Here is a 16,624-nt window from a genome sequence, read left to right on the forward strand (position 1 = left end):
AAATGAGATGAGGCGCGGGAAAACGCTTCACAGACATTTGGTTAAACTGGAAAATGTTTGCACCTGGCTATATAGCAAGTTCTGTTCCTGGGCTGAAGAAACTCCAAGGAGGCTAGTCACTACGGAGAGGAAGCTGGGCGTTGCTACATGACATCATTACCTGGGGCCCACAGCTACCGTTTCTGGTCTGGGCTGTGGGACACATTTTGTGCCACGGGGTCTTGGCAGCATGGCTGCGATTTGGTGGTGTGTCGTCCCGGGGTGGTGGCAGGGCCTGTGTCCCTCTTAGGGGAAGCCAATGTTGGTTTGTCAGCGCCAGGTCCATGGTGCCGTTTATTTTTAAATGCCCAGTGTGCGTCATGGCAGCTCCTGAGTTGAGCATCTGGCCCCTAGTGGTCAGTGCAATTCATAGCTACTGGCCAGTCATCTGGTCGCTTAGGCTTTTATATATATAGATAGTAGGGATCATATCACACATACTGTTTAGTAATCTGTCACTTCATTTCATGATGCACTGGGAAGTATTTTTCATATTATTAGTTATTAACTAACAATACAAATTGCTTATTGTTGCATGTATTTGATCCACTGAACATGGCCTATATTATTTGGCCAATCTCCTACCGACTGCCATTCCACTGATTCAGAACGTTTTGGGAAAAGAGATCCTGAACGAGAGCCAAGCCAGTTCTATACATGGCAGTGGATAATGCCTATTCCCTGTCACAACCCACAGCACAGATGGGAAGATTAACAAGAGTGGGCCCTTTCATTGCAACTGCTCGGAACTGATTTTGAATTAGAGACAGATCTCTAACAAGTTTTTGCAGGTAGGCAAATAGAGGGCCTACAATTGAGATACTGGAATGAAGGTTACTCTGTACTGATGTATTATACTCTAGAAGGGATTCTGTAGACCCCTCCAAAGAGGTCAGCTTCCATAAGTCAATTCTCTCCATGTGACAACTGTGGAGAAGCCTGCAGCAGGGACAAGGGCTTTTCCAACATTTATAGCAGTGGTTCTCAACCTGTGGTCTCAACCCCTTTGGCGGTCGAATGACCCTTTCACAGGGGTCGCCTAAGACCATCCTGCATATCAGATATTTACATTACGATTCATAACAGTAGCAACATTACAGTTATGAAGTAGCAACGAAAATAATTTTATGGTTGGGTCACAACATGAGGAACTGTATTTAAAGGGCCAGAAGGTTGAGAACCACTGATTTATAGGCAGAGGCAGTGGTGCATACTGACATCTCTCAAAAGATGGGACCTAAAACATTCTTTGCAGACTAGAACTAGATTTGACCTCAGAATACAGTATGTTTTCATTTTATTTCCTGATCTTGTTAATCCTAAAATCTTTATCAAATGGTTGTCCAAGTCCTATCAGTTGAAAAAATGCTAAGACCTATTCAATAGATTTTTTGTGGATTCAATATGACTGTTGAAATATATTGGCAGATAGAAAACTCTGTTAGAATTTTTCACTGAATTCAAGTTTGGGAGAATGCTTCGTAGATAAGATACAATCCTAAATAATAATAGAGAAACATGGTAATTAACCGTAGCTCCGACATGCTTCCCATTGGCTAATCAGGGTGATATGCTAATTAACTGCCAACCAAGATGGCGGTCGGCAGCCAGGCAGCTGAAGCAAACAGGAAGCTTGCTTGCTCCAGTGATGGAGGAAGCCAAGGTTCCCCGCCTGCCGCTGCCGGCCTCTGAGCTTGCACTCTAAGAAACAATGTTGCAATTATAGAAGTTAAACAAAACCCAGAAACCTGCTTTTGGCCAGCCGGGCTTCAGCCAGCAGGACCACAACAGTGTTTCAATTATAGAACCCAAACAAACCCAGATCCCTGCTTTCTGCAGCCGAGGTCTCAGAGCTGCAGCTGGGCCTCAGAGCTAAAGCCAGCTCTCAGCTCCAGTGACAGTCATAGAAGGTAAATAAATCCCAGAATAAAAAAGAAAAAAGAAAAAAAGGAGAAGTTGGGAGCTTCAGTCGCCCGCCAGCCTGACAATGGCCCTCAGCCCCTCACCCAGACTGGCCAGGTACCCCAGTGGGGACCCCCACCCTGAAGGGGGTGTGACCAGCTGCAAACAGCCATCATCCCCTCATCCAGGCTGGCCAGGCACCCCAGTGGGAACCCCCACCCTGATGGGGGTGCGGGCAGCCTGAAAATAGCCCTCAGCCCCTCACCCAGACTGGCCAGGCACCCAGTGGGGACCCCCACCCTGAAGGGGGTGTGGGCAGCCTGAAAATGGCCCCCAGCTTCTCACCCAGACTGGCCAGGCACCCAGTGGGGACCCCCACCATGAAGCAACAAGATGGCGGCTAATTTGCATACTGAAGGCGGGCGGCAGCGAGCAAGGCTGTCCACGGTCCGGGACCCAGATCCGTGTCCTGGCGGGCGGGGGGCAGAGCTTGAGGCTGTTCACAGTCTGGGACCTGGATCCATGACCTGGCGGGCAGGGGCAGAACTTGAGGCTGTCCGCAGTCTGGGACCCGGATCCGTGACCAGGCGGGCAGGGGGCAGCGCTTGAGGCTGTTCGCAGTCTGGGACCCGGATCCGTGACCTGGCGGGCAGGGGGCAGCGCTTGAGGCTGTCCGCAGTCTGGGACCCGGATCCATGACCTGCCGGGCGGGGGGCAGCGCTTGAGGCTGTCCGCAGTCTGGGACCCGGATCCGTGACCTGGCGGGCAGGGGGCAGCGCTTGAGGCTGTCCGCAGTCTGGGACCCGGATCTGTGACCTGGCGGGCAGGGGGCAGCGCTTGAGGCTGTCCGCAGTCTGGGACCCGGATCCGTGACCTGGCGGGCAGGGGGCAGCGCTTGAGGCTGTCCACGGAACCAAGACACAGACCTGTGACCCTGCCGGGCGGGGGGCAGCGCTTGAGGCTGTCCGTGGTCCGGGACCCGGATCCATGACCTGCCGGCCGCGGTCCCAGGACCCAGATCTGTGACCCTTCCAGGTGGGGGGCAGTGCTTGAGGCTGTCCGCGGTCCTGGGACCTGGATGCATGACCCTTCCCGGCGGGGCAGCAGCTCGCACAGGGGCGGATCGGCCGGGGTTGGGCAGGGCAGGACACCTGGCTTCCACCCAGCCCCAGTCACTCTGGGCAGGTGAGCAGCACAGAGAGCCTCTAGACAGGGGAGGCAGGCTGGCGGAGGGTGGACTGTACTCCCCACATGGTGGTGGTGACAGCTGTGAGCGCGCCAAGCGGAGCCTGCAGGCTGAGCTGAAGTAGCACCTGCAGGCCATCAGCGCCCAGGAGTGGCTGCGCAAGATCTGCCTCCTGGCCCAGAAGGTGCAAGATCGCAGGGACAGCCACCATGGCGGGCCAGACTGACATCCTCCTGGCCGCACCACGGGGGTGTGCGGATCTGCAAAGCCAGAGGTCTCCAGTGTGCACATCCCCCCTTGGCGTGCGAACATCCCCCAGCACACTGTCACCCTCCCGCGCCTGCAACAGTTGCAAACCAAGGCGTGCACAAGTTCCCCCCGCCACCCCCCTCCCGCCTCTCCACCACACTTCCATCAACCCAGCATGCCTAACACCCCCACAGGATGTGCACACATCCCCTCTGATGCGCTCACGTCCTTTGGAGAGTGTCTGGGTGTTCTGGGTGCTGAGGGTGGGCGCCTGTGAGATGACAGTGAGAGGGTGGAGTGGTGATGCCCTGTTCCCACGGAGGCCAGTGCAGCTAAGAGATCACCTCTAGGGGGTTAATGCAGATGCTGAGGTGGGAGCAGGTGCAGACAGACACACCTCGTGGGCGCAGGCGGCCCTCGCTGAGGTGCCTTCGGTCAGCGTTCAAGATCAAGAACCCAGAGGCGGAGAGGAATTCCGTCCTCTCAGTGAAACAGTGGGATAGTTGGGGCGACTGTAGAGGAGGAATGTGAACTTTGGGTGCCAGCACCCATGAGCAAAGGCTGCCCTGACTGAGCCTCGCTTGCTTGGGGCCTAGTGCACTCCTGCCAGGCAGTGGGTGACAGGACGTGCTTTTCCAAATTAATGAGAGGAAACGTTGATTCTCCTGCTGCCCACGAAGGTGGAAAGTGAAGTGGGGAGACATGTGGGGAGTGAGCGAGGTTCCCTGTCTGGGGGTTCCAAATCTGCTGTTGGTTTCTTTCACCGCTGACTACAGATATACAGGGTGTCCTCCCAAAATGTATACACACTTTGAATCCTACTATTCCAATGGTTTTAAGCATAAGAAAGAAACAACAATGGAGCTGTTATCTGTTAAAAGTGTGGGCACAAACAGGTAGTTGGACATTCCCGGAGGGGTCTCAGATTGGAGAGGGTGAAGGCCAGACTAAGGGGCCCTCCCCCACTTCCCCACCCCCAGTGCACGAATTTCGTGCACCGGGCTACTAGTCTATCTATATAAAAGGCTAATATGCTAAGTGTCCCTCCCACCATCCGACTGGTCGCTATGACGCACACTGACCACAAGGGGGCAGATGCTCAATGCAGGAGCCTGCCAAGCTGCAGTGACTTGGCAGCAGTGGTTCTTGGGCAATGCACCCCGGAACCAGAGAGGAGGGAGCCTGATTCCTCACGGGCCATGCGATTCCACCTTCGACTGTGGGTTATGTTGTTGCTGGGCACTGTCAGCCACAAACCTGGTTTACTGCACACCTGCTTTTGCGTTCCACACCCTGTACGACAGCAACTTTGCAGAGTGCCCTCTCACACTCCGGGACCCCTCGGGGGATGTTGGAGAGCTGGTTTCAGCCTAATCCCCGCAGGCCAGGCCAAGGGACCCCACCTGCCAGAGGTACCCTGCTCACTCCGCAGACACCAAGAGGGACCACAGAGGTTGGCTCCAGGGCACGTCATGCCCGTCTTGCCCAGTCCCACCCCCAGCCACCTTCTAATTAATTTCCTTTCAATGTGCACAAATCCATGCACTGGGTCATTAGTTATTATATAAGTGCTGAGGAAGCTCAGGTACACCAGAATCCCAGGAGAAGAGGGCATAAATCTTCATAGTTGTAGAAAGGAGCAAACCCTACTGCTGTTACTAGAGCAGCTAAATTGGAAGTGCTAAGCTTCCTGTGAGAAAGGTGAGAAACTGCTGGATGCAAACCATTAGTGAGTCATGAAAGCATTTAGTGGGTTAAAATAATCAAATAAAAAGAAATGTCAGAGCATATCACACGTAAAAATAATGACTGCTTCATGACACACGAGTGGGCATGTGTGTCATGTGTGGGTCTGAGTATGCCTGCATGTTTGCACGCAAATCGATGCCAGACTGTGATACAGAATAACTCTTTTTTTTTAAAAAATATATTTCATTGATTTTTCACAGAGAGGAAGGGAGAGAGATAGAGTTAGAAACATCGATGAGAGAGAAACATCGATCAGCTGCCTCTTGCACATCCCCCACCGGGGATGTGCCCGCAACCCAGGTACATGCCCTTGACCGGAATCGAACCCAGGACCTCTCAGTCCACAGGCTGACGCTCTATCCACTGAGCCAAACCGGTTTCGGCCAGAATAACTCTTACTGTAAGTCATGGTCAAAAGTTTGAAACCCAATTAGATTGACTGTTGTTCCATGAGAGAAACTAGAAATAAAAAACAGGCTTTTTTTTTATTATACATTGATCAATCATTATTTTTTTTTATAAATAGGTACTAGAACAGTGGTTCTCAACCTGTGGGTTGCGACTCCTTTGGGGGTCGAATGACCCTTTTACAGGGGTCGCCTAAGACCATCGGAAAACACATATATAATTACATATTGTTTTTGTGATTAATCACTATGCTTTATGTTCAATTTGTAACAATGAAATTGGGGGTCACCACAGCATGAGGAACTGTATTAAAGGGCTGCGGCATTAGGAAGGTTGAGAACCACTGTACTAGAAGGTGTCACTATTCAAACTAAAATGATCCTTCAAAGTCCTCTTCTCATATGAGAATCTTAAGTGACTGTTTAAACAGAATTGGTCTTATTTTTACCCTTATATCACCATACTGTGACACAATTTTTTTTTCTTAAACTGATTTTTAAAGATAGGAGAGGAGAGGGAGAGAGACAAAGAAACATTGATATGAGAGCAAAACATCGATTGGCTCCCTCCTGCACACTTCCTACTGGGGATTGAGCCCCACAGCCCAGGCATATGCCCTGGCCGGGAATCGAACAGGACTCTCTCTTCAATCAACAACCTTAAGTTCTCATATCTCAAGTGACATTACACCTGAATTTCCTTATTATCAAAAACTTGGATGAAATAGGAGAGAAAAATGATTATTTAAAGGACGTATTGCTTATTGATTACTCTAGTTTCCAGTACTGAGTCCATTTTTAGAAAGCCACATGACTAGACTCTCCTTTTTTATTTTTAATGTATTTTCTAAAAAAAATATTTTTCTTTGTGACTGGACTCTCTTACTTTATCTTCATAGAAATACATTCAAAGACCATTATATAGGGTGGGGCAAAAATAAGTTTACAGTTTTTCATATGGAAAATAATAATTAATAAATAATGCAAGAATAAATTCTGTGTTTTGCATACTCACAGCTATAAACCTATTTTTGCCCCACCCTGTATGCTGTTGGACATTATGGATAGTTTATATGAAGGCTTCTCATCTGGTATGCCATGGCCACAAAAGAGTGATAAATATTATGGTGATCCCCTCAGCCCTCAGGGATGGTAAGATACCATCTGAATGTATACATTTTCTCTGTGTGCCACGATGTGAAAAAGTTTGGGAAGTGATGGCTTATTGAAAAAATAGCCACAGGAACATCTTATCTTCTATAATCTGCGACTGAAGACACCAGTTATCATGCAACTCAAAATTCCTTAAAATCTGAGTTGGTAAAAAACCTATCTAAGCATTCAGCACTGAAAAGTATTTTCCCTTAAATTGGTATAGTCTTACATTATGAGTATGAATTAACTCACTGTTTTTCTTTTTTTAACTGATTTTTAGAAAGCTCAATTCTAAATTTTGTGCTCAACTATACTAGTTATCTTCAGTTTAACTACATTTCATCACTAAACACTTCTTTTAATATTCTATTCAATATTTTTGCTATAGAATATAACCTAAGACCTACTTATAGAAGTAGATTGGATTGAGAGTGATGAATGAATGAAAATTTCAGAAAAAGATGTCTATATAATTATGAACTGTCTGGTATTGTTCAATATACTTCTGTAAAAATGGAATTAAAAAATTCCCCTAGAAAGAACATAATCAAATTTACCATCTCAATCTTGTGAATTGTAACTCAAAATAACACACACACACACACACACACACACACACACACATTCATTAGTCACTGCATATAATTCTATACAGGTTTCTGGTTTGCATAACTTTTGAGATGAACCATAGGAAACTGCCATTGTTGTAGTTCACAAAGGAGTTAAATGTTGGCAATTTCATACAGCTAAACAGGATATATCTGCAAATAGATATGGATATATTAACAGCAATAACAGGATTATGTCTCACCTAAATGACCTCAGCATTCGATAGGACTTTCCTAAATCAGATACTCTTCTGCAGAACGGACCCACAGCCATCTCCATCTGAAATATAAGAAGAAAGCACTCATAGCTTTTAATGCCAGAATCCTAAGGTGAACTGGAGATACACCTGGATCATAGAAAGTTGTAGCTTGCACTAAATTTAATTTTATCTTGACCGTGAGACAAGTTTTAAAAGTCAATCAAATTTATTAAAAGATAAGAACTTAGATAACTTTTGTGCTTATTTAGTAAAGGGCATAAAATGAGACGATTCCTTCAAGAAAATACAAAAATATTTTTGGTTATGTAAGAGGAGAAAGTTTAGACCTTTTCTCCATTAAAAAGATCAGAAAAAGGAAGGTGTGAAGACTGACTTTGTGCCTATATTGTAAGTAGGCATAACAAGCTCTTTTATATTAAATATAAATAATGACAATTTTTACCAGGCTGGCTCAAGTGATTAATGCACGGACTCTGGAGGGAGCACATCTGTGTAAGAATTCCAGTCTTCAATGACTAGTGTGTGGCCCTAAACTTAAACTCTAAGTTCCAGGTTTCTCATCTTTCAAGCAGAGATAACATCTACTTCATACAATTATTCAGATAAATAGATAATTCCACACATGCACAGTGCCTTACATATATAGTAAGTCTCTTTAAATGTTGGCAATTATTATCAGTATTTTTAAAACTTTCCCTCATTTATATGCTTAGTAAATTTGCATTCAGACAATAATTTAGCAACTATTGGTTTCACTTCTCTTTATTTTCCTCCTTTGATTAGAAATTTTACTTGTCAGTAATTGGAGGATTTAGGCTACCTGCTCTTTACCTACCAATTGCATATGCAAAGTGTTTGCATATGTGGCACTCAGAGGATGCTGTCTCTCCACTCCTGGTATAAAGAGGACCCTTGAGTAAAGGATGGGTTAGAAAATAGTTGAGTACAAGGCTGCTCCCCGGTAATGCAGCATCTGTCTTCAAGAAAAACATGCAAAAGGAAAGTGGGAGCTTCCATCCTGCTGGCCATTCTTCTGAAAAACTGTTCAAATCTCCTTGTCATTGGAAGACCATGGAGACCTAAACAATCCCTATTTTGAGAAAGATTTTTGATTCCCAATCCATTGCAGACTACAAGCTAGACATGGGGATGAGAAGATGAATGAGACTGTCTTGCTTTCTCAAATTTAGCAAAGAAGGGGATATATTTATCTAAATGATATAATCATTACTCAAAAATCCCAAGGAAGATGTGTGTGTACACATATATGCACATATATACATACATACATACATACACAAGCATACAATGATGATTATTCAGCAAAATGACCCATGGTATCAAATGTATGAACTGAGTTTCAGGGGAGAACTGGAGGGCAGGGTCCTTCATAAGGTCGTGAGGGTGACTTCTGAGCAGGTGAATGTCTCTCTCTTTTTTTCGTTAATCCTCACCGGAGGATTTTTCCCATTGATTTTTAGAGAGAATGGAAGGGAGAGAGACAGAGAGAGAAATTGATTGCCTTTGTACTCGCCCCAACCAGGGCCACAGACCAAGCCTGCAACCAAGGTATATACCCTTGACTAGAATCAAACCTGGGACCCGTCAGTCCCCAGGCCCATGCTCTTTCTACTGAGCCAAACTAGCTAGGGCTGAATTTCTCTCTTAACACAGACACAGAGTATACACTAGAGCAGTGATGGCAAACCTTTTGAGCTCGGCGTGTCAGCATTTTGAAAAGCCCTAACTTAACTCTGGTACCGTGTCACATATAGAAATCTTTTGATATTTGCAACCATAGTAAAACAAAGACTTATATTTTTGATATTTATTTTATATATTTAAGTGCCATTTAACAAAGAAAAATCAACCAAAAAAATGAGTTCGCGTGTCACCTCTGACACGCGTCATAGGTTCGCCATCACTGCATTAGAGGAAAACTCCATTTTGAAAAACTTGCTAAAATAGAGAAGAATAAATAAAAAGATTCTTGCCAACAATGCAAAACAGAGCAGCTTTGAGCTGGTGCTCAACTCAAAGGACAGTGGGTGGTGGGCTGTTCGGGGGGGGCTGTGTGTCTATTCTCTGTGGGAGTTCCTGGTTTTCTTCAGAATGTGTCATTTACTTTACACTGAGCACAAAGGAAAAGTGTGATTATCATCTATCTGAGTTGGTAATTCCAGTCATGCACCTGTGTGCACGCGCATGTGTGCGTATGTGTGCACGCACGTGCGCGGGTATATGTTTTTTACAGACTGAAATTATGTGAAGTATTTTTCATAAAAGCAAATAAGTGGCTGCAGGGAAAAATTACAATATAAAAGAATATGACCTCGTATGGCGTGTAATCTATGATGATGCAGGAGATTTCTATGCCACAGGACAATTTCAAAATGTTAAGTGCTTAAAATTAATTTCTCATCCATAACCATTTTCTTTTGCCAGAATTCCATTAAATAATAAAGGCCATGTTTCTAAAGGGCAGAGTGTTACTCTGAGAGGAGGTGACCCTGCAATTAGCTGTGAATACAAAAATGGCATGTGCAAACTGCCTCTCCTCAGCTCCCGTTTGGAGGGAATGAGCGGTCAGCTGCAGGCCTGGAGAACTAATTACATAGCTGCTCCTTCCCACCACAGACATTTGGTTAACCACAGGGCATCTCTGGATGCTCCCAGGACACACCTGCCCTGACACTGTTCATGAGAAATGGCAATAGGAATTAGAAGAGAAATTAGAATCTTGATTATCTTGTTTTGTTTTCTCAGTTTGTATTTCTAGGCAAAAAGTGAAACGTAGATTTAAATGTTACTTCAAGGACACTAGAAGACCTATAAATAGAAACTGCTAGAAGTACCCCTGAGTACCTATTTTAATGGTAACACCAGCAGTCATCCATTCCCTCAGGCAGAAACAAAAGAGAAGCAGAGGGAGTGGTGCTTCAGAGGACACTGTGGACAAGTCCCTGAAGGGATCCGGAATGAGCAGAGCCCCATGGCCTTGGACAAGTTAGTGCTTTCGGCTGCTGTGTGATGAGTGTAGACACAGAGACCATGTGGTCACAGTAGGGAATTAATTACCTGTAGGAAACCACCTTGTGCTGTGACCTGATTCCTACGGGGCTGTGTGCTGGGTACTTCCTCACCATGAACCCTCCCCATGGCATCTTGCAACCACTTTCTCTTTCACCTGTGCAATGGTGTCAGTGGGGAGAAGTTAGGATTCCTAAAGAAATCTTTAAAATATACCATTATCTACCTTTGCAACTGGACCTTATGCTAAATAATCAGTATTCCCAAACATACTCCAGTGGTCTCTTCTTGAGCAATTTCTTTTTCTGTCATTTATGCCTGAATAGCAGGCATTTTTCTCACAAGAACTATTTTCAAACCCACAAAGAATTTGTATATTCCTGATTCCAGTGGCCTCAATGGCTTTGTTTAATTTTTGAATACAGTTTCAATAATGAGGCAGTCTACGGCTTTCTAGTTCCTAGCTGACGCCTGTCATTAATATAAATGCCAGGGTGACGCTACTCAAGTGTTTTCACTGACCCCAGAAAAATACTTCCACCCAAGTACGATTCTGAAAGCTGAGGTACAACAACACATAATTGCAGTTGTGGTAAGACAGCAAATCAAATCAAATAAATACTCCAAATTCACTTTAACTTTTAAAATATGGGTGGGGGTAACCGCTGCATAATATTTGCCAAAATTACTCGTCACAAATATGATGATGGTAGTACTTCTACCTGTCTTTCCTGTGCCCACTACCCACAGGCCCAGGAAGCCATTCCCCAGGTCAATGGAGGGACGTTCTAAAACCGGGGCACACTGTACAGGAGTGAACAAAGAAATCAGTACCATACAGACTGCAGCAACCAATGCCATTACAGGACTGGAACATATACTATTAACACCGAGGAAATGCTGTGTTGTAAATGCCTTTTCTCTATATACTTCAGAAATGAAAAACAAAGGATGCCTTAGAGCAGTGGTTCTCAACCTTCCTGATGCCGCGACCCTTTAATACAGTTCCTCATGTTGTGGTGACCCCCAACCATAAAATTAATTTCGTTGTTACTTCATAATTGTAATTTTGCTACTGTTATGAATTGTAATGTAAATATCTGATATGCAGGATGTATTTTCATTGTTACAAACTGACCATAATTAAAGCATAGTGATTAATCACAAAAACAATATGTAATTATATATGTGTTTTCCAATGGTCTTAGGCGACGCCTGTGAAAGGGACATTCGACTCCCAAAGGGGTTGCGACCCACAGGTTGAGAACCGCTGCCTTAGAGCATATAGGTGTTTCATTTACATAAAGGGAAGGAACCTCAGAAAACGTCTGGTTTACTGGGCAACATGTTTTAAAAAAAAGAAGGCATGCCAAATAAAATTCGTAATGATGAAGTTTTAGGAAGGTGTGGCTCAGCCCTGCCGTTGGATGCTATGCATTTTGAGCAGGTGCTTGCTGCAGTAGGAAGGGTCAAAAGACAACACTTTCCATCCTTCAAGACTCATAGGGAACATATTAAAATGAGAAGCAAAAACAAAAAGCGCCTTCTTCCTACAGCACTCTCCTCTGGCCATCTCTGCTGCCACTCTAATTGGACTTGAAGTGCTGCCTCCAGCAGAGTGACTCAAGAACCAGCTGGAGCAGAATGCAAATAAACTGGTGGGGGAGGGAGCTCACGGAAAGGAGGGGAGGGGAGGGGAGGGGAGGAGAGGAAAAGAAGGAACAAAATTAAGAAGGAAAGGGCAAAAGAAGAACAGGCACTCATTTGCATATAGCTCATAACATTTTTAATAAATAAGAGCAGGTCTTGGTATGTCACTGTGTCTTCAGTTCAATAACAGTCTGTAAACCCAGTGAGGGACAAGTAAGACACTATTATATATAATTCTCTTTAAGCTGAAGTATGCCTGTAATAACAAAGCAAAATGTGTAGGTGCCTGAGAAGGAAGCTTATAAAAATGGGAAAGGTTAAAGGAGCCACATTAATGATAACATTCATTTCTATTTTCTCACTAAGGCTACCAAAGGCGCATTTCTCAAAGGAAGGCTCTTTACTGTGGTCTATTGATCTCAGGCGTATCATTTGGGGATAATGATGACTTATTTCTAGAGGGACTGATATGCAAAGAGCCTAGTTCTTGAGACATTATATTATGTACCTGGTTCCTTTTGGTGGCTCTCTCAGGTAGGAGGGAGCACGGCCAACCACCACCCTGTATAAGAAGCCTGCCACATTCTTTCCTCCAGGCAGAAATAAACCAAGACCTGCCCATAGACGCACACAGGAATACTTAGGGACATTAAATTTTGTCTGTCTTTATGAGCAGCGGGGGAGGGGAGGCGCAGGGGCAGGTCTGGGAAACCACTATGAATAATCCATTTGAATAACTATTTAGTCTAGTAAAGCTAGCAACTTTGAAAGGCTTAAAAATGATTTCACCTTTGACATGCTACATATATGCGAATTATCTGATTCTGAATCTTTTAATAAAAGTGTATGTCTCTTTTTGCCTCTGATACTATTAAAAGGCTTAAAAATATGTCTTAAAGGACAAAGAAAAATGTCCTTTTTATAAAAGCTGACTGTGGTTCTGTTATTTTAATGGCATTTTACCTCATCCACATCACATAGCTTGGAATGATTTCATATACCAAAAGGGCACTCTGGTTAATACAGGGGCCCAAGTGCGCCGACGCTGTCTCCCCGGCCACTGTGCAGCTACAGGCATTAAAGCACTGTCTTGGGTGGTGAGCTGGCACCAGAGGGTCAGATGTGCTGGAGAGCTCCTTCTCTTTACAGAGTTTGAAAGGTAACTTTCATTGTCTGTATTACTTCCTAGCAATTACTCTTATCAATACTCCCCTGCCCTGGTAGGACAGTAAAACAGTGAGAAAGCTCCACATTATATAAAAGTAGGAAATGTTGCCTCAGTGTGGAATGAGTGACTGCACCTTAACCATGAAGTATCCAAGATGAGTGATGATTCTTTTGTTAAATTAAAGAAAAAAATATCTGCTATGAAAGTACCACTAAACTTTTAAAATTATTATTAGCAATTAGGTTTAAATAAATTTATTGTTTTCATCTCTTTAAACTACTGAAGAAGACATATTTAATCTTTTACTTAACAGAGAATATTGAGGCTGAATGTTTCCCCCTTTGTAGCTGTGCATCAATTTACCTGTGCAAAATCAGCAGCAAGTCGCATTTTCCCACCTTCACCGAGAGGTCTTATGAGACTGGCATTGCGGATAAAAAGTTCAATTGCTCTTTGGGCAATAGCTTCAGTGTTGTCAAAGACAAAATCCAAGCACTCGAAGTGTTTGAAGTAGTCACTCATAACCCTGGCAATGAAACCCTGGAGCTCCTTCATGTATAGAGAACAAGGGACATCAGGCCTCCCTGAGCTGGGTAATGACCTGCAAAAGACAAAAACAGCCAATGCACTAAAGGGACTATTTGGCTTTTGTTCTCCCCTCTGCCCATCAATCCTGAGCATTTCCCCCCCTTCTGGTGCTTATTTTTATTTTTGCTAAGAGTTAAAGGGCATATAACAATGCTTATGTTATATTCTAAAGGTTGTTTTAAGATGTTAGGAGGATTACTGAGAGAATCGTAGAATCCATTTACCTAAAGATTTTTTTTTTTGGGGGGGGGGGAATCTTATTTATTGACTGATTCTAGAGCAAGAGAGCGAGACAGAACCATCGATTTGTTGTTCCACTTATTAATGAACGCATTGTTCTTCCATGTATGTGCCTTGACTTGTGATCAAACTCAAAACCTTGGTGTATAGGGACGATGACCTAACCAACTGAGCTACCTGGCCAGGGCAGCTCAAGATTATTAAAAATGAAATAGACAAGCACATGTCTTAGATAATGCATGTCAGTGCCTTACATACTCTTTGACCTCTAAGGACTCTTCCAGATTTACAACTCTTCATCCACTCATATGTTTTACCTGGTTAGTGAATTGAATAGTGGGTCCTGAAATAGCATTTTACACTTTATAAATGCTGCCTTTCCCAAACAAATTCGTGGCAAAGATGATTCTGCTATGGTCCTATTTAATCTGATCTGTCCAACAGTAGAATTCTGACTTTGGAATTGGCTATGTAACAATACATATCGTATGCAATTTTTCCTCCCAGTTGATGAGATTTGAAAAGGCTTTAATTGGGTCAATAGATGATGCCAGCTGATGCTCCATGAAATACTATTTATAAGTGTTTATAATTGCTCTTTAAAGAATATATTCAAAGAATGTGAAATATTTATAGGAAAGAAGAGTTAAATCAAAATTAGAACTCACCTGATATTAATTAACTAGCCAGTGAGATCACTGGCTACATAACACTGAATCGTTTTTAAAATATAAGTTAAGTGTTTCCACATTCTGAGAGTGACATAAAGAAAGTGGCAATGGTCTAGAGAAAAACTGACTCAAATGCAAGAGAATGAGGTGAGCTTATTTTCATATACAGCAATGGTTATTATAAGTAGGATGCTTCCAGAAGCAGATAGGAATAGAGTAAGTAGTTAGAAATTCCATTCAAGCTCAGGGACTGCAAGAGACACACAGGGAAAGAGTGAGTTGTGTGGATTTAGGGAGAGGGCTATTTTCCCCCTGCACCTGACCTATGCCACCATGCCTGTGCTGGTCCCCCATGCCCTAACACACATGGCATTAGTCTGAAGTACTGCACTAGCTGCACCCTGGTGACTCCGAGGCCCCGCCCTGCCCAGTTGGCATATGGCGGTGGACTCTGCTGGTGGCGACCAGCCAGGTCCTGTGCTGCAGTATTTCCTGAGAAACTCCTGGGGAGTCCGGGTGGGCTATGGGGGTAACAGACACAGGGAGAGGCTTAGTTCTGTGGCTTACAGTGAAGGCCTTCTGCCTGCAAGCCTGATGGGTGTCACCTTTCCTCCACCTTACCCAATCTTAATCTGCTTTTGCCTGATGAACTCGACTGGCTCATCCCTAATGGCTCTTGAGACTCTATGCCACCACCGCCACCAGTCCCCAAGGAGATGACGGCCGGCCTTGGTGTACCCAGAGACTTCTGCTCAGTGGCCTCGGACCTGGCACTGGTGCTGAGTTTCAATCTGTATTAACCTGGTAGCCTTCTGGTACCTCCCTGAGAACCTAAATCACACAACTCATATATTACCTATGGCTCTTTCAGTGGCTGAGCCTATCCAGCAGCAGCAGGCTGCCAAGTGCGTTGGGCCTTTTGCTGACGTGCCCCAGGCCTGGTACTGGTGGCAGCAGGCATTGGTACACAGTTTGGCCCATCCCATGTGCATTCAGGCAAAGCACAGACAACTACTAAGTGTAGATCACTTTGTAACTCCTAACAGGGAGCCAAGGGCAGGTCACAGGCAGCTTCTGACATTGACCTACATAGGAGCCAGCATACCAGTGGCTCCCTTCAGACCAAACAGAGCATGACCTCATTAGCTCCACAAGAAGCACACCCAAAAGGAGTTCTCCACCTTGCTGGGATGAATTCTGTTCCTGGGGTCTGCCCCTACACAGCAGCTCATAAACTATGGTCATGGCCAATCATCACTGACAACCTGAGAGTCAACCACACCCAGGGACACACCAATAGCTAGCGAAGCTCAACTACAATATGAGGACTCACATAATGTACACAAGAGCCATTCCTGGAGCACCCCCTGGTCCTATTAAACAAATTCCAAATACCAGGAAACCATGTTGAGAATTACTTGTTAGATAGGAAGGAATTCTATAACCACATTATAGATGAGGTTGGGGTTGGCCTAAAACAGTGGTTCTCAACCTGGGGGTCGCGACCCCTGTGGGGGGGCGAATGACCCTTTCACAGGGGTCGCCTAAGACCATCGGAAAACACATATATAATTACATATTGTTTTTGTGATTAATCACTATACTTTAATTATGTTCAATTTGTAACAATGAAAATACATCCTGCATATCAGATATTTACATTACGATTCATAACAGTAGCAAAATTACAGTTATGAAGTAGCAACGAAAATAATTTTATGGTTGGGGGTCACCACAACATGAGGAACTGTATTAAAGGGT

General features: G+C 44.4%; 1 protein-coding gene across 1 annotated transcript in view; it reads right to left on the reverse strand.

The window, feature by feature from the left end:
• COG5 (component of oligomeric golgi complex 5) overlaps positions 1–16,624 on the reverse strand; it is a 196,686-nt gene that overhangs the window by 17,921 nt on the left and 162,141 nt on the right. The window contains exons 18-19 of the mRNA XM_081101799.1: positions 13,728–13,965; positions 7,499–7,575 (exon numbers count right to left, since the gene is read on the reverse strand). Of these exons, the coding sequence (XP_080957925.1) occupies positions 7,499–7,575; positions 13,728–13,965 (315 nt within the window). The remainder of the gene's footprint in view (positions 1–7,498; positions 7,576–13,727; positions 13,966–16,624) is intronic.

This window comes from Myotis nattereri (genome assembly GCF_964212035.1).
Source record: "Myotis nattereri genome assembly, chromosome: 11".
Lineage (NCBI taxonomy): Eukaryota > Metazoa > Chordata > Mammalia > Chiroptera > Vespertilionidae > Myotis > Myotis nattereri.